The sequence below is a fragment of the Colossoma macropomum genome, unplaced genomic scaffold, assembly GCF_904425465.1.
Source record: "Colossoma macropomum unplaced genomic scaffold, Colossoma_macropomum, whole genome shotgun sequence".
NCBI classification, from domain to species: Eukaryota; Metazoa; Chordata; class Actinopteri; order Characiformes; family Serrasalmidae; genus Colossoma; species Colossoma macropomum.
The window spans coordinates 27,576,498-27,599,125 of record NW_023494790.1 but is presented as its reverse complement, the minus strand read 5'-3'; the positions used below and the strand labels follow the sequence as shown (position 1 = coordinate 27,599,125).

Below are 22,628 nucleotides of genomic sequence, written 5' to 3'. Positions count from 1 at the left end.
TCCATGTACTTTCCCTGTCATAATGCAAGCAGATTATCTCGCATCTAATCTCCTTAGGAATATCTCCTGAAAAATGAATAACTTGTACTTAACAGCTGTTCTGACTGCTCTCTGACTTTTACACAGTAATTTATCACAATAAAATTTCTGGCTTATTGTCCACACCTATTTTACTCTTTCAGTATTATTTTTCCAGTTTTCAAAACGAGCCCCAATTTCGCAATGGAACAAATTTAAAGAAACGGTTCAGTTAGAAAAACCTAGTGTTGCTGACAATGAATACAACCAATTACCAACTTTGCACAATACTGCACTAGTAATTTTAACTTCTAAGTTTACTTATTTATGTCTACCTCTTTTTTGTGAGTGGAGGATTAGCAAAGTAAGAATTACACTGTACAGTGTAACCACCTGTTTTACTGTGCATATGACAATAAAAGTCTTATAAAAGCCAGTTGGTGGTAGCTAGTAGCTTCCAATCACTGTTAGGCCACGTTTACACAGCGGGTTAAAGTGGCCCAAATCCGACATTTTCAATTCTGATTTGAGACGTTTCATATGTGGTACTGAAACCCGATACGTATCCAATCTGCAGCAATGCGACTCAGTCTGAACAGCCAGATTTAGTTGTTTCTGTACTAAAAAATTAGAATAACATGGCTTTTTTACTGCGAGCTCGAACACATTCCGGGTGATGAGCCCAGGTGTCAGCCATCAGAACTTCATAATCGCTCCTGTGAAGCTGGCAAAGATGAAACTGAAACCTTTGGGAGCGACTGACGTTCGTACACAGTCAGGATTGTTTACTTCTGGACGAGCCAGGTGAACTAACGTGAAGCATTGTTCTTTTGCACGTACGGGTCAGTTTAGGAGCTGATCTGTTCAGACTAATGTTGCATACAGGTCACATTTAAAAGATAATGTGATCAAACAAAAAAATAGGATTTGGTGAGAAAATCAGATTTGGGCCACTTTTACCTGCTGTGTGAATGTAGCCTTAGTCACATTAGCACGTTTGTTTACATTACTCCTTTTTAAAATAGTGTCTATAAAAAGAACCACTCAACAACTTTTGGTTTTTATCTTGGTTACGGGGAGGCGGTTTTTTGACTGCTACAATGTGAAAAATACAAGGACACACGGTTCCCAAAATGTCAGTTTAATAGATGTTAAAAAAGTGTAAGGCTAGGATGCTGTGATGGAAATATGACATTGTACATGTCTGAGGGACAGATGCTTTCATGGCAACCTGACAGTGGGGTTTTGGATGGAACACTTAACCACTCCCAGCTGAAAAAAAGTGCCCAAACATGGAGTATTAGGGACAGCATACAACACACCCTGCTCTAACTCCCCACAAACTGACAGCAAACACACTCACACACATATAGACACACCCAAAGACAAACACACACACACCTCCACACTCCGGGTCTCCTTTATAAAATAGTGCATAGCTCAATAAAGGTACATTTCAGTGGTCAATCATTTAGTGATCCACTCATGTAATATTGATGAAAATAAGTCATCCGAATTGTAACAACCATTGTCAAAACATCAAATCCAAGCCATCTATGTTTCATGTACATATTTATATTTCATATATATTTATATTCACTATACAAAGTTACATTCTGTACTGCAAAGGCTCATTGATAGAAATAAATACTGAGATGGCTAAATTTGCAATGTAAAGCTGTTTCTCCTCTCCTGGAGAGAAAGAACAACTGCAGACAAAGCACTGCCCCCTCTATTATGTCCAAACGCTAGCACAACAGCAGCATAACATCAGCAAAACTTTAGCCCACTCGCTCGTCGCATTACAGAGGCCTGCGGTTAGAGTCTAAAAGACAAATGTACAAAAGTGTCATAAAAATAGGCATTTAGTCTCTGAACGCATGAATCTACACAGAGGAGAGGCTTTCTTTTGGGAAAAAAAAGCAGTGGAGAGAAAGAAAATGATCCTAACAGTATTGCATAACATTGTTTTCTTCTGCCATGATTGATCTAATCAGGCTGTTGTCTTTTCATAAGAGCTGATCATATACAAGGTCATTATATAAAGATACTACAATTCCTTTGGTAAATTTAACATTCATATAGAAACGGGTATTCTGCCATCCATTAAACCTTTTCTTATTTAAGAGGAGAACTGTTTACTTCTGAAACTACAAGGACTTGAAAACGCTTTGATGCTTTGTGTCTCCAGGCTTAGCTGGGAAGACCGGAAACGTGACAAAACTGACTGTACAGCACAGCAGCCTACAGAAAACAGCAGGCACTGGGCATGCAAGTTTTTTGCAAGCCATGATGCAGCCTAAGAGCAGCTATTACTTAAGAAGGTGCTTTGTTTCTGCAAACATTTCGCCCTCCAGCAACTTCATTTGCACAGAACAGAATTTAGCATTTTAACCATTCACCGATATCTGACTTTACTGTGATGCACAGTGCTATTTTCTTTTGAAAAAAAAAGCCATGAAAGAAAGGAAATCTGGAAGTAATAATTAAAAAAAAAAAAGAACACTAGATTGTCCTGATTCATCACAGCCGATTTTATCAGTATTGCTGCTGCGGATGTGTTGTTGTGAAAGGTCCATTTATTGGTCAGAACAGACTTGTACTGCCACTGAAGTGAATGTGCAAAGACTTTCACCGAATGTAACTTCCTGATAGCTGGACGCAACAATAGTGACCCTTCAACAAAGAGCAAGAACAAACATTAAAACCAAAATGAAATACTTAACACAAGGCTGAACACAAACACGCAGTTATGCGCAAGAACTCCTTGAAATGTCCTCGCCTGGCAAAGGCTGTGTGAGTGGAAAAGTGTCAGAAAAGAGGTCAGTCTTCATTGACCATGACCTGCCATACAATAAGGTGGCTGCGCTCGGCTTTGGCCAGGAAGGGCTGCAGCTTCAGAGTGGCTTCTTCAAGGTCCTCTCCTTCCCCTCCCTCATCGCCTGGACGGGTAAGATATTTGTCATTTGTAAATCAAAAATACCACAATGGGTCTGAAACATACAATAATCTTTCTTTGCTGTATTGGTTAATAGTAATCTGCATTTAACAGCAGTTCTTCTTTAGTCTTCTATATTGCAGCTTTAAGTCTTCTGTATCTCGTAAATTCTGTAATTTGCTATAGTTTTCCTAATTAACATGTTTACACAGTACTTGTTGTTGCTGGTAACTCTGCAGTTTCTCTCAAGATCATTAGTTTCTGTCTGTCTCTCAGTGTGTCTGTCTATCTGTCTAACAAGACTGAGGCAGATGTGGATAATGTGTGCATAAACTAACCCATTCTGAAGTCAATATAGCCCTCTCCACCGCTCATGACTAGGACTGACTTGGAGAACTCTGTAGGTGCAGGCGAGTCTGCTGCTGGCTTGTCAGTGCCTGCCTCGCCTCCTGGGCCTGTGGACGGGATGACTTGGCCTGTCATGGGGAAACAGAAAGCACAAGGCAAAGATAAATTTTTTTTTAAACAAACAGCTGTGCAACAGTGAGAAATCCATGTACATGAGCAGAATCACTGTCATGCAGTTCCTATTTTATTGTCTAAAGAGCTAAGAAAATGAAAATGTGCTGAAAGATGTGCTAAAATTTCAGATATCCAGGAGCCTCAAAGGACCCTCTATACAGAAGTGCATTTTTGGGGGCGCCACAAACTTAATAACTTTAAATCAGGCAAGTTTACAAACATTATAATTTACAACGGTGGCCTGGCAAACTGCAAAATGTACTTCTAATTTATTAAAGGGTCAAACCTGGAACAGCTGCGAAGAACTTGACTGCATCCCGGTGACCGTGGAAACAGAGCTGAGCATGGGCCATGGAGCAAAAAGGCACAAACGTGCCTGCGGTTACTTTATCACTGTTCTCATCACCATAGACACGGATCACGCTGCCTGGCCGGTTGGACGTTCCCTGGGTGACTTTCTTTGCTTTGTCGGACAAATTTCTTTTGATCAGTCAAGTCCAAAATTTTCTCCTACATATTTTGAGGATGAGTCTTGACTTCAATTAGAATTTCATCAAAACAGATCTACTGAGAGCAGATGCACACAGATGCATCCACTGGCATGTAAGTATCGTAGCCAGGTTGTATAGATGTTAAATAAAGTGAAGAGATTTTTAAAGTGCATACTCTCTGTTAGTGGTATGGAGATGATAACGCCGTTCCCAGTTCCAATCCACAGGCGGTTACACGACACCATCAGTGCTGTGATCCTGACAAAGGAGAAGCCTAGCTTACCAGTTCCTGAGAAAAAAATACATATTCATGCATATTAGTCAAATCACAAGACATTTATGAGTCAAATCATCCAAGACATTTCTGAGTCTTTTTTTTAACCAAGAAATTCAGCACATTCAATGCAATGGGGGAAAAAATGCCAGCCATCACTGAAAGAGTTTTCAAGTCAAATGAATGGAAAACTTGCTCACCGAGCATTTTGCTGACATAGGGCTCTATATCAACATCCTGCAAATGCTGGTAGGTGTGGGCATGGAAGAGTCTGAGTGTGGAATCTAGACGGATGGACACCCAGATGCCATCACCATCCCAAGCAAGTTGCCTCACTTGGCTCTCCTTACGAGGGTGGGCATCAAAGGACTTCTGCATTATTAGGAAGAGAATGACAGAAATAAGAACCATCAGCCTAAACGTTCACGTTTAACATCAAAAACTATCAACAATGCTAGACCATGAAAGGCCAGAAAGAGTTTACCATATCAATAATGGCACAAGTGTGTCTCACCTCTATCTTCATGGCTTTAGGTTGGATGACATAGATCTTGTTCCTGTAGCCACACCACACTTTATCATGCACCACTGTCATGCAGCGGATTGAGTGGTGCGGCCGGCCCAGATCCAGCAGGTGGTAGTTGGTCAGATCCCACTGACCATCTGCACACAAGAACAAAGACACTCACATTCAGAGCTGTTCAGGAGATGATCCATAAACAACTAGTCTGTGTTTTATAAGAACATTTTAAGAATTTCAGAAATCTTACTTAGATAAAACAGTGTGATTATTATTATTGTATCAAAGAACTGATCTGTAGAAAATGTAAGACGATATAAGAGTCTGTGAAATCCCTACCTATTCCTCTGTGGAAGATTGCCAAAGTACCATCAGCCAAGGCCACTAAAACTCTGCCTTTCACATGCCTTCAGAGAACACAGTGAGAGAAACAGAGAGAAGATCATGAAAACAAGGACCTTCCACCATTGCGTAGTGGTATTTGTGTAGTGGGAGATAAATGAAATTATATATTACATTAAAAATACATAAAAATGCTGCACTTACACAATCCCCAAAATTGAATCCTTCAACTTTATTGAGTGAAGGCACTTCCTCCACTGTGCGACAGAGGAGTGTACATACACACTGCAAAAGAGCACACATGACAATCATTAAGGCAAAAAATGTGCAACCCATAGCAATAAACAGACATCTGTCGAGTAAATGACTGACAGACAAGAAAGATGCCCACCAGCCATTCTGTGCCCCAAGCCACATAGTGGGCAGGACGCTGCTCATCTTGTTGGCCTCTTCCCTCATCAGGTCTTGCTCTTCAGGCACCAAGCTCACCCCGTCTTTCACCAGGTCAGATTCTCTAAAGCATTATATGGTAGGGAAACATGAGAATTCGCTCACAATGATGGGACTATATGAAAAGCTAATGTAAAATGTTCTGAAGTGCAGAGACTGAAATACTGCTCATGCTGATCAAAGCAAGTCTAAGTTCTGTAGTGAAAATGCTTCTCAGAGTCTTTCATCATAAACAAAAAACCACCAAAAGCATTGTGAGTGAATGTCCCCACCTCTGAGTATAAGTGGACGGTGTATCTCCAGTGTTCTGGACTCCTAGAGGATCTGTGAACACGTGCTCTGTGTAGATCCCTTGGTGGCCTTCCTCTGCAGGAGTGGTGCTGCTGCTCTCTGTGGCCTCCAGGGCCTCCTCAGCCGCAGCCACTCTGTCGTGCCTACGCTGCCCCAGCACACTGCCTGAATCGCAGGAGAAAGGAGTGGGAGAGGTGATGAGACACAGAACTCAACAGAAAAACTAGACAAAGTCAGGGGACTTTGTTGAAGCTATATTTCCTAATGATTTGGTTTGTGAAACGCACATAATGTATTTGCAGCAGGGGACATTTCACCAATATGTTCTATTGCTGTCTACAAATTAGTCAGTTACAAAGGGACGGTTAAGTACCAGAGTCTTCAGATTCCTCTACAGAGTTTGCACTGGCAGTTTGGGGGATAGCGACAGTTCCTTCCACAGAGCAGCCTACCACAGTGATTCCATCTAGTACACCCTCAGAGCCAGTCAAGTTGCTGTTTGCTGCACTACCAGCCTGTGATGCCCCCTCAGCACCACCAAGCTCACTGTTTGCAGGCACCTCTTCACCAGCTGGGTAGTCAGTCTCCCGTGCCCCTGGAGCAAAATCATAACCAACACCACATTAAGAAAGCAGTCAGTATCTCATAGTCTCATGACTTTCTACAAAAGCCCGCTCTCTCTCCTCTGACCTGGCACACTGGCGATGCAGAGCACATGAGAGTTGCAGACGAAGAAGTTTTCCAAGATGTTTCCAGGCTGGTTGGCATCGATCACTATGACCTTGGAGGTGGCGTGAGTGCTGGTGCAGATCCACACCAGACTGGAGAGCTCATCCTGCTGTCTCAGCTCTTTCTCCTGCTCCTGTTTGCACAATATTACATAAATGACTCAGCATGGAACTCATGCAGCATTTTTCTGTAGGGCTGAATGATGTATAGAATGTACAGTGCATTTTAAAAACTATAGTATTATACCATACAATACTATAACACACTATTTTACCTGCTATGGTAATGCAGATAAAAAAATGGGGCACCTTTACACTTCTTAAAGGCATACGGACATTACATCCTCAAACACAACATTTCACTGTTTATTGACCATATCTTGGTTCAGTCTGTTATGTTTGTATTTAGAGCTACTTAAAACGAGTTGCTTCTACCTCTGACTAAAAGCCTTATCCTCCTGGATTTATTACCTACATTCATGTTTACAAAGCATTGTGATACTACACTTGGTATCGTTACTGAAGTCAAAATTTAGGTATCAGGACAATTCTGTGTTACAAACCCGAAAGTACTGCACCGTATATTATGTTCTGTTATTCTTGTGTTCAAATGTGTTCGCACCTTCAGCTCCTGCTCCAGTCTGTCCAGGCTGCTCTGAGAGCCTTTTGTCTGTCGTGGGCTGAGGATGCTGCTCTCCACTCCTGAGACATCTCTATAAAACACGCTCGCTCCTACAATAGAACCTCCGTCACGAGTCTTCCCTCCTGAGAGATTCACCCCTGCTGCACACCACAGCTACAAACACACACACACAAGAACATCTGAAGTCAATCATTCTACATAAAGCTATTAGATCTAATGCAGCAAATAGAATTTCTTCTCACCTTCATAGAAGCATCTTTCTCATCTAAAGGTCTGAGGTAAACAGGCACTGGTAAGTTCTTCACCTTACTGTCTGCCTGCCCACCATTTGAAGCCTTTTAAGAGAGATAATAACAATTCACAAAAAATGTCTGTGATGCTTTACTAACATCCTTGCACATTATCATCAACAAACAGGGTGTAAGAGCCATACCTTGTATTTCTGAGGCAGACTCCACCCATAAGCCTGTACTCTGCCATCTTCCTTCTGGACGTGAGCCTTCACCTGCCTGTACTGAGCTCTCTTCTGTTCTCTACGTGACACAATGTTGTCCACCTCTGGCCTGCAGAAATACATGCAAAAACACATAAAAGTATATCCTAACGGCTTGTTAGGGACAAAAGTAAGATAGGGTGATCAATATAGGAGAGGCATTTCAAGAGGATGGTAGGGATCAGACAACCATAACTACACTTATGAGACTACATATTTTTTCATCTGACACCTTTATTTTAAATAGGGAAGACAGTTTATTATGCCCCCATTTCTTTTAAACATGGCCACATAGGCTATAGACTATTGTGGCAGCCAGCTGCTGCTCAGACAGATCAATAGAAACAGAAAGCTAAAAACGTGAACTCTTTGAATCTTTTAAAGTCATCATTAAATGAAACAAAATACCTTATAGACATGGGCAACTCCCTCCTACTTTGTTTTAATTAGCATTCATTGCTTAGCATGTAACGTTCCTTACTCTCATGCATCTTTTAGAAGAAGTCCTACAAGGGACTCTTAAGGCTAATGTAGGCTAAATACATGCAGGAGCCAAAAATGCTTAAGCACTGTTTGTACTTGGAGGTGCACACACCGCTGGCAACATTCAGTGTCGTTGTGCACCACCAGATAGCAACTTCCAACACTGCTCACTGTCTCTGAGTTCAACATCTGTCTATTACTGCATTAAATCAAAGCATGTGGCTTGAAATTTACACTAAGAAAGGCAGTAAATCTAAAGTATTTTAGATAAACAGACAAACAATACTCATCTGTTCCCTTAGCTTAGTCACACTGTCACCTCTTGTAACTGCCAAAAACATACAAGGCGTTATTTCACCTCATATACTTTGGACAGAGCTTGAGCTTGATGTTTATCAGTGTTAAGCACTGTGCTATCTGCTGCATAGTATGGCACTTCTTGTACAGTATGCAGTAACATTTAGATGGCTTAAGCAGTCTTCCTGTGTTCCCTTTATTGGACTAAGCAGATAAGAAACTCCGACCAAAACGTAAGACCAAATGCAGGCTTTTCATTACCCTCAGGTGGAGTCTAGAGTTCAGACATCTCAAGGTTCTTAAATATTAGAATGTATAACGCTAGAGGGAAGCTGATTTGCTGATCAAAAATCTTAATTTATGATTTAGAATTTTTTAGACTTTCATGACTATTTGAAAATTCTAACCCTTCTCTTTTTAAAGAACGGCAATTCACCATTTGACGTGCTTTTGACCTTTTAGGTTTTACACTTTCTTGATATTCTGCACATATATTCTGCACAATGTCCCAGTAATGAAAAAAGAGCATTATTTTATTGCCATTAATACAGGACAGATAAACAATCTTAAAGAACAAAAAGTTGGGACACCTCAAACGAAGCTGAAACAGAAAACCGCCCCAGGAAATATTGAGTCTAATCATCCTAGTCATATAGGGGTTACTTACTCCTCATTGAGGAAGTCAAAAGCCTTGGACTTGTCGCTGGGCAACTGGGCGAGAGTGCTGCTCCTCTTCTTAACTGAGGGCACGACGTTTGAGGTGGGGGCGTTGTACTTAACGTTAACGGGAGCCTCTGGCTTTTTGCCTGTGCCGCTGGAGGACGAGCTGAACAGCCTACTGAAACTGGGCAAGGGAGAAAGAAAGTGGGGGGGAGAGATAGAGAGAAGAGGGGTAGGGGGAGGTGGGGGAAAGAAAGAGACGACACAGAAAGACTGATATGCAGACACAGGCAGTAGCAGGAGCAGTGTTAGAGGTCTTAGGTCAACAGTTAGGGGTCAGTGGGTCACTTCCCAAACAAAGGCCATGCCCCCACCCTGCTTAGCAACAATTCCCCATCAACCTGATTCTCAGTAGGTCAAAATAACAAAAATGCTGCCCATGCACACCACCAAATTAACATTGCAGAGAACCTGTGGAACAAGCCAGTACTCTTAATATACTTAGCTGTTTTATAACTCAGCCTATGCATGGAACCTGGAGCTTGGTCATTTTTTTGTGTAATTAAATCATCAAGATGTAACAGTCATTCAGAGTAGTTTGGTGTGAAATGGACCATTGTAGAGAAACACACAGAGTCATTGTTACTCACAATGGTGGTGATAGGACCAGATATTCAAAGTGTTGAATTCCTCTACAAGCTACATCAAATAAAACAAGGTTATGATATGCTGCGTGATGCCTGAGACATTGTTTGACAATAGTTCTGTGGTAAGGTTTTGGTCTAAAATATATCTACTTTTGAATATATTTATGAAGAAGAGGTACATACAGGATATTGTAAGGCAAAATAATGCATTAAGAAAACCTAATTTTATTTATTTATTTTTTTTAGAACTATCAATGTTTACCAACATTAATGGTTAGGCAGCACATGAAGGTTTGCTGGTCATGTTGGATACTAAATAAAATGGCTATATTTGCATTGTAGACATTGCAACCCCTGAGTTCTTATCACCGCCACTGTAAAGAACTGAGCTGGTTTCTCTACAATGAACCATTTCACATCAAACCACTCTGAATTACTTTGTTTACATCGCAAGGACTGAATGAAATTTTGATATATCAGTGTAATTCCACATTTAGAGATGCATACAGTTTTTCTGCACAGTGGATTTGATCTCCATCTGTTCAAATAATCAATTAATAATTACTGCTTACTTAGCACATACGCTGTGCAGTCTAGTAAATAAATTACATTCATGTACTGTGCTGATGATGTTATGGTAAACATTAAAAGGATTCTCCACCCAGATATTGTGTCATGTGTCCCCCCTGGGGAGACCTGACTCGGACTCTCCGTGGCTCTGCCAACTCTCCTCCTCTCAAACACACGCAGCTCATTTCTAGGACACATATATACCCTTTTGTTGGTTTTAGTGGTTGCGAAGTTACTGAGCCTTTTTCCTTTGTATTGTTTCCCCATTTTCCAACCTTGCTTTGTCTATCTGTTTGTTTTTCTAACATGGATCTGCCTTTGCTTTTGCCTGCTCGTGTGTTGACCTCTGCCTGTTATATGGAGGCAGAGTATTGGACAGCCCCTAGTAAAACCACTTTGCATTTGCAACCTGCTTCAGCCCCTACGTTACACACTGTACATGCAAAGCACTCAACAAATGTTCCAAACCAAACAAAGTAAGTCTTTTGTCATTAAAGCGTAAAACATCTGCTTAAGTCTACACTCAACGCAGCCTCTCTTCCCACCCACACACCTTCTGCAAACACAGAGGACAACAGGAGGCAGGATAAAGAACACATGAAAGGGGCACACAACAGGAGAGTAAAGGAATTTTAAGTATGCAAAATGCCAAATATTCATCCCAATCCAATAACACCAGAGGCAGAAAATTCACATAAATCCCAAGACCTGGGAATGGCTAAGCATTGCGCTATCCTGGCTGGGTTTAAAAATGAAGGGGGTAAAGGGAAAAACAGTCTTGAGTAATGAAGGTGCGAGCACTGCACTAGACTTCAAATTTTGTTCTAATTAACTTTTATGTAATGCATTAGTTTGGCTGTAAATTCTTGTTGTAAAGAGTTTAAAGCAAAACCATTCCCAAATCCAAGAGCATGTTTTGGATTTAAGGGCCAGACCAAGTGCAAGATTAACTAGCATTTCAAAGATTTACCTACATCCTGGATGGAAAAAAAGCAAAAAACAAATAAAAGGACATGAAAAGGAGAGCGAGAAACACCGAATGAACGCCAAACCACACAAGGTAATAATAACATACTTCAATTACTATTGTGCGACGCAAGAAAGAGAGAGAGAGCTTACAACTGCCAGATACTGGATTTTTTCTTCTCTGTCAGGGCTGGGTTCTCCCTTGAGGCTCTGTGTAGGGAAGAAATGTAAAATTATGGACTGGTAAATAGTGCACAGAACCACACTGTTTGGTTCAATAGGTGATTGCTATAATGTTCAGTAAACGTGGCGATATGACAAAAATATAACATCATGATACTGGTAGATATTTTCACAATATACAACATTTATCACAATGTTTAGTTTTTGAGGTTAACAAGTTGCAGTGGAGAAAACACACCAATAAAACAGTAGGGTCACCCTTAAAATAAAGCTATCAAAAACTAACAAGGAGCAGGAGGAGCCATTATAACACCCATATGCTAAACTGGAGTGATACACAGGCTGTGGCTCACCACTCACCGGATCATTTCGGTCCACCTAACTGCCTCCTGCAGCTCCATCAGTCTCTCCTTGTACTGGTTTCTCTCCATCAGGACCCGGGCCATCTCTACTCGCGTGAATCGCTTCCGCTGGGCTGTGGGCACATCACTCTGCAGGCAGACAGCAATGTTTCACTGCGCAGAACTTAAACTTGGTCTTCATCAGGTCATAATTTATATCATCAACATGTTAACCATATGACTCTATGTTTATGATGGTTCATGGAAAATGATTCACTCACATCATCTTCCTCTTTTGCCTTTTGTCTGGCCACCTCTAACTCAGCCCGAATCCTGTTAAAATAGAAACAGCATTAGTGCTATGCTACAAATCCTAAACAATGAGCATACATCTTGGAGACTAAGGACTAAATTGCAGGTCCAATGATAAATCACCATTGGAAATTCTTTTGAATCTAGGCTTAAGCTTAATCTGGGTCTAGGAAACTGGCTGATAATGTTCACAGTTTTGTAACTCTTACAAATAAAAAGACTTAATAATGGAGTTGTGCAGAGTATTCACTCGTGTATTCACTCAAATGTCCCGTATCTGCTAGTCAAAATCAGCAAACAACACAACAATCACAGAGTTGGTCACTGGCCAAAAGGAAATAGTTGCATAGCCATGGCCTATCCCTTTGGAATGGACACCAGTGCTTTTGAGGGGAATACCAAAAACAGCCAGTACAAATGAAAGTTTGTGATAAGCATGTTCCTTTAGAACACGTTCTGACCTCTTAATCTCTTCTTCTAGCTCCTTATTCCTCTCCTGCAGTTTGTCTTTGGCCTGTCTGAGGACTTCCATCTCACCCTGTAGAACCTCCTTCTCACAGGTCAGCTCATCCACACGACCAATGAGGTCATTCTTCACTACATTTAGAGCATTCCTGCAGTGCACACACACACACACACACACACACACACACACACACACACACACACACACAACACCCCAACATGAGGTTTTAGCCATTGCTTCCTTTCCTTCTGTGTAAAATTGCTGTAATTCCACAAATACACAGCAGAGGGCAGTACACAATAAGAGGCTGAAGGTGTTTAGCTCATAACTAAACACCAAAGCAGAGACTGGCTTTTATAATCACAGAGCAGATAATCAGCTTCTAACGGAGGCTACTGTATATCTTACTTTGTTTCTAGGAGCTGGGTGTTCTCCTGGATGAGGTGTTCCACCTCACGACCCATACCTGCGTTAAAGCAACATACCTTTTATCATTGTTCCTTTCCACAAAACATACCTGTGCTTCTAAAAACTTATAACCAAACAAAATTTGCAAACACTTTATTTGAAGACTATGTACATAGGGATTTCATATCACATGCATAAGCACTGAATAATGTATTCATAAAGCAATACTTTTGACATAATATATTTTATGAAGTAATTGACATAAAAAGTGACTGATATTTGTTGATTTTTTTTAAATGAAGCATGAAACACTGTTAGAAAGCATTAATTTTATGTAACGAAATCTGGTTCCTATGTAATGGCAGCCTAGCGAATAGCTCCAAAGGCCAGTTTTGATGGAGGATTTTCGATACACAAAAGTGATAAGATTTTCACTTTATTTTCCGATATGAATATACCTACCCCCTACATCCTGTACTTGAATGAAAGCATAAATACCCCTGCCTATATTTCAAAAGCATAAAAGTACTTGCTTTAAATGTATTTAAAAATCAAAAGTAAACATACCAAGAGTTATTACAGAAATGTTATAGTGTTTTGATGAACACTTTCTATTTTGCATTTAGTTGTTAATGTCTGCAGCCAAAGAAGACTCCTTTACTATGTTTTTGTACCACAGCAGCTCCTAACTCAAGCAGAAATATGCAAAACTGATACATGCTGCTCTTAAGTAGGCTTCTGTCTTTTAGTTTCCATTACTTGTGAATGATGCTAATAAAGAGTACTGTAGATGGAACAAATGTCTGTAGCTTTAGTCTAAGCCTTGCCAATACAATGTAATTTATTTCATAAAATATCTTAGGTCACATTGTGATTACTGGCATAACCTGTTCATAAACACTTAAGTACTACTTTGTAAATACATTATGAAATATGCGTGTTTTATGATGTCTCTATGTTGGCATCCTTTAAATAAAGTGTTTACCCAAATCTACATATTCAGTATTCAATAGATGACATTAAGTAGCATATACATACAGAATATTTAAGAGATGGCATTAGAAAAAAGAGGAGTAAGAGTAGACAGGAAACTGATAAGACTGTTCCTCATGAATACGTATTATGAGGCAAACTGTAAAAAAAAACAAAAAATAATAATAATAATAATAATAATAATGAATAACCATGAAATTGGCCTTACCAAAAAAATTAAGGTCTAAAATTGGCAAGCAAAGCAATGTAAGCAGACAAAAAGAGCAAATAAAAAGAGAGTTTAAAAATAGTTCTTCAGAGGCAGACTTTTAAAAGCATGAAGGCATGGGAAATTATTAGGGGGGCAAAAGTAGTCAGTAAAACATACACACCAGAATACTCATCTGGGGAACAGAAAAGGCCAAAAAATGAGGAGAACATATATAGAGAGAAAATGGTTAGATGCACTGGTTAATCAATGTTAGTGATAGATGTATAAAGGACTGAGGGGTAAACAGTACTCTATTTAGACACCAATATAGGGTTGGTTTTCTAGTTACAGATTTAGCTTAGATAAGCACTCATAGAGCCTGTTTACACCTAGTGTTAACACGTGTTTCATGTCCAGATCTTATCTGGGTATGGCCGAATTTACACTTTTCACTAAAAATGCGTCCCTAAAGGGACAGTACAGTACGTTTGCCGCGAAAAAAGCACATCAATACATGCGTTGTTTCCATCTTCCTTTTGTTTACTTTTTTCCCCCCTTATAAGTCAATAAGCTTGCTGTGGACAACGCATGTTGATGCAAGAAGTAAACAGGCCTGTAGAGTAATTCATTCCAAGACAAAACCTACTCTGAGACATGAAAACCATTCCCTAATTATGTATTTTTGTTTTCAGCATGTTTTAGCATGTTTAGAAACACGTGGCTAGATTACAGAACACACCCACAGCGGCCAAAGACATAAATCAGCAAAAGGACCCAACATGGTAATAAAATGTACAATATGTAAATGTACAGGAACACAGTGACCAAATCTAGTATACACAATCACAACAGAAACAGGAGGACTAGTCAATACATGAAAGGATGAAATAAATTATACCAGGAGTGGGAAGGCAGGTGAGCGTACTAGGAATACAGTGCTCCACAGTTGAAGAGCTGTGACACTAAAAAGTGGATAGTTTGAAAGTAGAAACATTTCTCCTAACCTGAAGCTCAGATTTTCTCAATCTTAAAAATAAACAGGTCAAAAAAAGGTTCTTTGGAGAGAATGAACCACTTTTGATTTCCTTAATAACTAAATGTATGTTTTCTCAAAAAATATATATTTTAGTAAATGATACATTCAAGTATGAGTTTGAACAATCTATTTAAAGTTTAAAGAATTCCCAATTGATGTAAGGGTTATTTATGAATTAAGATTTCCTCGGAACAGTACATCCTAGCCAGGAACCACTGAGGAACATTTTTTCTTAAGACCAGTTCTCCTAAAACAGTACACTGACAAGTACATAACACAAACTATTACTTACCCAGTAGGTCAGCCCCCTCATCCACATCTCCTATTAGGTCAGTGCCTGCTGAGGAAAGCTCCTCAAACAGGGAATCAGTGTTGCGGTCAAAAGCCATGTTCTCAATTCCCTTAGTGGGAGTGCTGAAGAAGAAAAGGCAAGACACACAGAGACTGAGGGGTAGAGAGGACAGTGCTCAGAAAAAAAAACCTTCTGGCAGAAGACTTATCAGTACACACACACTATGTGGGTTTGGTGAAAGGTTCTGGCTCCTCATCTATAGTTGAGTAATGACATCATGGTGCTGATAAGAGGGTGAATGGACCATAACAGCACTGTGTGTTAAATGATTGGATCAGTGAGGGCGTACCTGGAGCCTTTGCAGCCACTCAGGTCCATGTCAAGTTCAGGGGTTGACTCAATAATCGCCTGCACCTCTGACTTCTCAGTGTTCTCAGTTACATCTGTTCGGACATACAAAATACATCTTAGGTGGGTTTACAATGTACTTTTTCAATGCTGCTTCTGGCTGTGTGTGTGTGTGTGTGTGTGTGTGTGTGTGTCTGATCTTAATTATGAATTAGCTGTGCTAGCTACCCATCATTTCCATATGTATAGGTAGAAAGTGCTTGCTCTTTCAGAAGGCGATCTACTATTAACTAGCAAGTGTAGTGCTAGCAGAAACAAGATACAATAAAATATAAATAAATAAAACTTATAAAAAGTTATGTCACCATAACTTTGATCTGTTCTCAGTACTCAGCCAGTGCAGCACTAAATCTCTTTTCCATGATAATGTCACTAAAGGTTATGTACTGGCACCCTTTTCTTTTTATATAAAATTTACAATATATTCATAATTAAATGGAAATACACATACTTTATCATTAGATTATTTTAATGGATGTCTAAAGTTATTAAACAAAGATATGTCTTTTCAACTTGTAGGAAGTGATTTTAAAGAAATGCCTCGGTAATCTTTCGCTCTCATTATTCCTTCAATTCAGTTGAGGCCTGCAGTACCTGGGGCAGCAAAGCAGCCCCACAAAATTATGGATCCACCACTATGTTTGACTGTAGGTAGGATGTTCTTTTGCATATAAGCTATATTTTGTCTCCTATAAACAAACTGCTGGTCTGCTTTGAGAAGAGCTCCATTTTTGTTTCGTATGTCCCCGAAAACATTTGCCCAAAAGGATTGTGGTTTGTCCAGGCATATTTTGGCAAAAATACATCATGCCTTCTTCTGTTTCCAGCAATAGAGTCCTCCTTGGCCTTCACCCCTGAAACCCTTTTTTGTTTAGTGTGTGCCATATGGTGCAGGTGAAAGCATAACTCCAGATTGCTTCAGGTCTACCTTTTTAGCTCTTTGGATGTAACTCATAGTGTTTTTTCCACAGTTCATACCAACCGTCCAAGACTTTTCTCACCGAGTTTCCTCTTTGACCCGCGTTTTAGGAGGTTCTTAAGAGATGGCCTTGTACCCTTTACCATTATTGTATTTGGAGATAATAGCACTTCTGATGCTCTCAGACAGCTCACTTGTCTTCAACTTTGTGGAAAATGATCAGGGAAAGTGGCCTTTTGTAGCATAAAAGCCATAATTCGTTGGTTCATTCAAGTTATGTGAGCCCTCATTTATCACAGGTAAGTCTAATCTAGTCTAATCTGAATGGGATTTATCAAAAGTGTGCCATTTGTGTCACATCCATATTTCTGTTTTTATGCCCCCCCCCCACCCCTCACTATTTTTTACTCTAAGCTGTTGTGTATTGAACATGAGTGTATACTGACCAAAGATGTTTCACAAAACATTTTTATTTTAGGAGATATTGCACATTATGTACTTAAAATTCAGGGTGCCAAAATGCTGGCCAGAACTGTAAGACTCACCTTTAGAGGCTGTCTCTGTTGCTATGCCGTCCTGTACTTTAATGTTTTTGCTGCTGTCTGGCTTCTTGCTACTGGAATTCAGGTTCCTGTTAAGTCCCTCTGCCTCTTCAGTTTGGGGCGTGTCTACTGATGCCATAGCAACATCTGAGGTTGCCGTGGACATGGGCGTAGCTGATTTGGAGCCTCCCCGGTTAACGTCAGAGAGTTCATCCTGAAACAGGAGCCCACATAGTCTGAGAGACAGTTATTTACACTGACATAAGTGTCCTAACAGAGCGTTTTCCACAAGCACACAAGTGCTAATTGAGTCTAGGCACCAAACACGTCCTACGGTATTTATTACTAAAAAGCCAACATGGATTAAATCCAGAAAACCTTCACCCATAGTTGATGCAGCCATGCTGTTAATGTCTGGCTCTTTGTACATTTGCGCAGGTCCTCTATATAAAAGCTCGCTATGCTCTAACCATTAGCCTACCTGTGAGCAAACAGCACAAACAAAAATAAGAATCTAATATCAGTCTCACACAGAGCAAATCTACTGCACAGAACACATGAGCAGACAAAGATAGTTAGAAATAAGTACACTGCTGTCACTGGGTATATAAGAAAAACAGCACAAAATCCCCAACACTCAGAGAGAATAATAAAAAATGTCACATTTCTTAATTTAAAAAAAAATTGATGGTGATTCTCACTCTGTCTTTACATTACAAATTCAGGTTGTGATGATCTTGATTTCGTGCTGTAGTCAGAAATGAATCAACTTTACAATACAGTAACATGCAAAGTCATCAAGAACATAGATGTTGAATGCAACCAAAATGCTAAAGTTGGCACTTTCCATATTATGTAAGGCCAAACTATGGGAAAGATGAACAAGATAATTGCTAAAATTAGTCCTGCTTCATTTACATTTCATTCCCTAATTTCCATCTTGAAGCCACATAAGGTTATATATCGTATTTCACAAAATGATGGTTGCATGCAGCAATCTATGTACGTTTTAAGACCACAGTCAGTCAGTAGTGACAGGCCATACAGCACACTACACTTTACTGCTGCTACCATGACGATCATGGTGGGACTGATGGGCTGGGCTACCTCACTGATATCAGTCCAGAGGAAATCCAAAGTGTCCTGGGCACTCTTACCCTCCCCTCTCCTGATGGAATCATCTGCTTCTAGCTGCCCGGATGGAGAGAAACAATGAGCAGCACTGAACATCTAACCGCACTACTTAGTCTGCAGCAACAGACTAAAAACTCAATGTCACGCTGTATCCTTTCTACAAGTATCTAACAGATTCGCAAGCATTATGAACACAGCAAACCCTCCTATATAGGCATTTCTTTAAACCTTGATTGTAACGGTTATGATATTTTATTTTGAGTATGTTTGCTTATGTACTGGATGTGCATTTGTGCTATTGTGTTCTATGTTATATTGTATGTTTTATTAGAGTGTATTGCCGGCTCATTTACATACTGTTTTATGCTGTTTATTGTCCCTGTCCCTAATAAATAAATAAATAAAAATAAGTAAAATAAGATTTACAAAACTGCATCTGTCAAGGTTTGGTTCTATGCTTTCAGTCACCCATATCAACAACCCATCATTTCAAAATAGCTTATCAGCATCTAGCTTTTCTGGATTATCATGCCAAAGTCAGCTTGTGTGTGTAGAACCAATGAAGTAAGTAACAGCCTCCACTTGGGCTAAGTGTAACCTGTGCATGTGAAAGATTAAAAGCCCTGGGCTATACTGGGCTTCCAATGCCAAGTAGATTGCACTATATTTTTAGCTTTGGTTCATAAATTATTGGAAAGTGTTTTATAAGGTGTAGCAGAAGAGCATTTTGTCCTTCAGTCAGCCAAAGAAGAGATGTTTTATTAATATCGCTTTTCAAACAATATTCCACAGGTGCCTCTATAAAAAGACCATGAGCTCTCATTAAAATCAATTTGTTATGGAACAACAGTTAATCCCGAAAGGGATTATGGAGTCACCTTGCACTAAACAAAGTGGAAGGAGGACTGTACTACACAGCTGCCTGTACGTATTAGGGCTGAACAATAGGGAAATTCACATTGCAATATTTCATGAATATTGTGATACCCACATGAACAATCCCCAAATAAAGCTTATTATCACTCTAGTAGAGTGTTTTGAGGGACAATTGAGACATCAATATTCTAGTTATGGCTGTAATAAAAACTATTTTGCAATTATATTGTTAAGGGCTGCAACAAACGTCATACATTTGATCATTAAAATACTTGAAAACAGTAAAGTCATTTCATTAACAGACACGCTTACTACATTTATACATCAGACTCAGTAAGCATCCCTGGTTAGCATCTTAATGCAACTTGCTATGAAAGTAATCATTTATCAGTGATGTTTCATAAGAAAAATCTAAATTAAAAAACAGAATTTGTTCAAAAGTAATAATAATAATAGTAATAATAATAGTAATAATAATAATAGTAATAATAATAAAAATACAAACATTTCTCATGTTTTTCTTATTTTTAGAGAAGATTCAAACAATAAGATAATATAATAGTAAATTGCAGCCCTGTTGCATAGCTGCAGCCCTTACATTGCTACATATTTTGATTTCCATAATACTGATACATTAGTGAATCCTTGATGTGACCTGCAAAAGACTGCCTTATTTTGAGTATATTATGCAAAGGTGACGTTGTTATAACATTTAATGAACAATATATATTATGCCGCTCTAGAATGTGCCATATGGTACAGTTTCTGTATCTCCGTTTGAGTGTCTTCCACCACCTTCCTTTCTCTTTCTCCAAGTCTCAAGCACACTAACCCAGTTTTCACCAGAGAGATGTCTGATGGGAGGCCGTCGCTTGTTTGCAACATGCTATCAATCCCTTTCTTGTTGCCATGGCAGCGCCTACCCACCACTCTCAGCCTGGCATTTTTTTTTTTGTCAACCAACCTGAGGAAAACTGACATTATTACAACGTGGCCTACTTTTCTCAATTTCATAGCCAGCGTTCCAGGGAGAGATAAACAGACGGTATTGGAGACAGTAAATCTGCGAGAAATGTCGAGTCACAGGGGGCACAAAGCACACCCTGTGTCTCCTCAGTGGGAGTCTGCCGGAGGCCTGAGCAACATGAACACTTCTTTGTGTTAGTAAATCTGGGATGCTTCACTACATGGATTAAAGCAACCAAACTCAAACCATCATTGAAAACGACAGTAATTTAAACAGACTATAAATTATGGATGCACTTTGCTAATTCAAATTACACTACGAATTACAGATGAAACCTCATGACTAATAAAAAGCATCAGATAAACTATATGAGCTGGATGGTTTTTAGGGAGTGACTGATAATGCCTTATTGTCAAGGAACATCAGAGCCCAGAATCTCTGACAACCTCATGCTATGCAACTTGACTTAGCTGCTGGCTGGGAAAGACCATGGCACCCCTCCGTCAGACGAGCCATGCCTGCCCACTGCACGGACATTTGCCAAAAAAGTATTTTCAAACTCTAAGACAAATAAGTGCTTTGTATAGTCAAGGCATTCATTGTCAATAGATTGGAATACCACAGTGTATAAGTGCAGGTATTGCCATCACATAGAAATACACAATCTTAATAGAATGACATAATCTTTCAAAAGAGACATAAATAGCCACACCTAAAAAAAACACTCAAGTCAAATTAAAGCAAAGAAAAAAACAAGTATGTTTTCAAACACAAAAGGACAAATATCTTCCAAGCTCAAAGTAATGATTTGAGAACAAAGCACTGTTAGCTAAAAGAACCTTGTGTAACAGTAATCCAGTTTAGATTATATAGCAGCAAATGTGTAAGAACTTTCAGATAGAGGTGCATCATACCATTTAAGCCTCCTCCTTTGTCACCTTAGCCATCAATACCCAGCAGCCCTCAGTCTGCTACTGTAAGCATTATTGTTATAGTTTTGCTTCTAGGAGCTGAAAAATGATCTCTTCTCTACATCAGCTTCTCTCATGAGTGAATCCTTAGGGTCCTCAAGGTCAGGCTATTCAAGGCTCTAAGCTATTGATAATGCCTCTAAATCAATCTGGACCTCTCCTATTCAATGTTATGGGAATCCAGGCACTTGAAGAGAACCAAAAATAGTAAAATAAAAATCTACAGTAGGGCTGTCAATATTGCTTACATTAATAGCGGTCACTATTGCTTGTATTAATAATCAAGTAATCTAACAATAATGTTGACAATGAATTGTGCAAAGAAGAGTTTTTAAGCCAAACAATGAAAACAATGAACTTAATATTTTACTACAAGATTAAAATATGGCAATATAAAATAAGGCAATATAAAATATGGCAACAATTTTTTTTTCTACAATACAATATGAAAGAACATTTTTTCTTTGGGAAACATAGTATACTTTTAACATAGTATACTTTTAAATGAGCATGTGCACTTCTGGCTGTTATGCACATCTTTTATTCAATCCTGGATGATGAAAGTGGCCATGTTCTACAGCATGTATTAATTTACTCCAATTGTATGCATTGCAGATTGCAGTTCCAGAGGCACATGCTGTTGCCATACGGCAACAAATCACAGTCTCCCCCAAAATTATATTTTTCCATGTGTTTTTCATAATTCATGCAGTAAAGGGTTAAGTAAACAAAAACAAAGCATATATAGCCCGTCAAAGATAAAAGTTGAACATTTCTAGCTAAAGAAACTACTTTCCTAAACTACTAGATTATCTTTCTCAAATACGATACACTTTTGAAATGCTCTCAAATACTGAGCTCTACTGCCACATATGTTTTGGCATTTTTTTGCACCTATCAGAGGCCTATAGTTAAATATTACAACTGTCTGATACCTCAGCCTCACAGTTTCTGAAAACATTTGCTTTTTGAATGAGGACACCCTACTACAACTCCATTTCCAAAACGTCAGGACACTGTGCAAAATGAAAATAAAAACAAAATGCAATGATGTGCAAATCATTTCAACCCTATATTTAATCAAATATAGTACAAAGACAACAATATTTAAAAAAATATATAAACCCATTCTGAATCTGATGCCAGCAACATATTCCAAAGAAGTTTGGACAGGGGAATGTTTATCATTCACTACTGTGTTGCATCACCTCTTCTTTAAACAATACTCTGTAAGTGTTCAGAAACTGAGGGGACCGT

General features: G+C 39.3%; 1 protein-coding gene across 10 annotated transcripts in view; it reads right to left on the bottom strand.

The window, feature by feature from the left end:
* Window positions 1–1,138: 1,138 nt before the first annotated feature.
* Window positions 1,139–22,628, bottom strand: part of spag9b (sperm associated antigen 9b) — a 46,071-nt gene continuing 24,581 nt past the window's right edge. For 2 of the 10 annotated variants that reach the window (XM_036572894.1, XM_036572901.1), the window contains 26 exons: window positions 18,495–18,614; window positions 17,427–17,637; window positions 15,904–15,997; window positions 15,555–15,676; window positions 13,044–13,101; window positions 12,631–12,783; window positions 12,139–12,190; window positions 11,877–12,007; window positions 11,487–11,543; window positions 11,342–11,344; window positions 9,158–9,334; window positions 7,651–7,780; window positions 7,460–7,552; window positions 7,197–7,370; window positions 6,537–6,708; window positions 6,220–6,441; window positions 5,828–6,011; window positions 5,497–5,619; window positions 5,310–5,390; window positions 5,103–5,170; window positions 4,758–4,906; window positions 4,444–4,615; window positions 4,145–4,258; window positions 3,765–3,941; window positions 3,295–3,432; window positions 1,139–2,960 (listed from right to left, as the gene is read on the bottom strand). In XM_036572894.1, the coding sequence (XP_036428787.1) occupies window positions 2,842–2,960; window positions 3,295–3,432; window positions 3,765–3,941; window positions 4,145–4,258; window positions 4,444–4,615; window positions 4,758–4,906; window positions 5,103–5,170; window positions 5,310–5,390; window positions 5,497–5,619; window positions 5,828–6,011; window positions 6,220–6,441; window positions 6,537–6,708; window positions 7,197–7,370; window positions 7,460–7,552; window positions 7,651–7,780; window positions 9,158–9,334; window positions 11,342–11,344; window positions 11,487–11,543; window positions 11,877–12,007; window positions 12,139–12,190; window positions 12,631–12,783; window positions 13,044–13,101; window positions 15,555–15,676; window positions 15,904–15,997; window positions 17,427–17,637; window positions 18,495–18,614 (3,294 nt within the window). In that variant the 3' untranslated portion in view covers window positions 1,139–2,841. Of the gene's footprint in view, window positions 2,961–3,294; window positions 3,433–3,764; window positions 3,942–4,144; window positions 4,259–4,443; window positions 4,616–4,757; window positions 4,907–5,102; window positions 5,171–5,309; window positions 5,391–5,496; window positions 5,620–5,827; window positions 6,012–6,219; window positions 6,442–6,536; window positions 6,709–7,196; window positions 7,371–7,459; window positions 7,553–7,650; window positions 7,781–9,157; window positions 9,335–10,920; window positions 10,924–11,341; window positions 11,345–11,486; window positions 11,544–11,876; window positions 12,008–12,138; window positions 12,191–12,630; window positions 12,784–13,043; window positions 13,102–15,554; window positions 15,677–15,903; window positions 15,998–17,426; window positions 17,638–18,494; window positions 18,615–22,628 lie in introns of all 10 variants that reach the window. The other 8 variants (XM_036572899.1, XM_036572902.1, XM_036572900.1 and 5 more) reach the window with 6 other exon arrangements.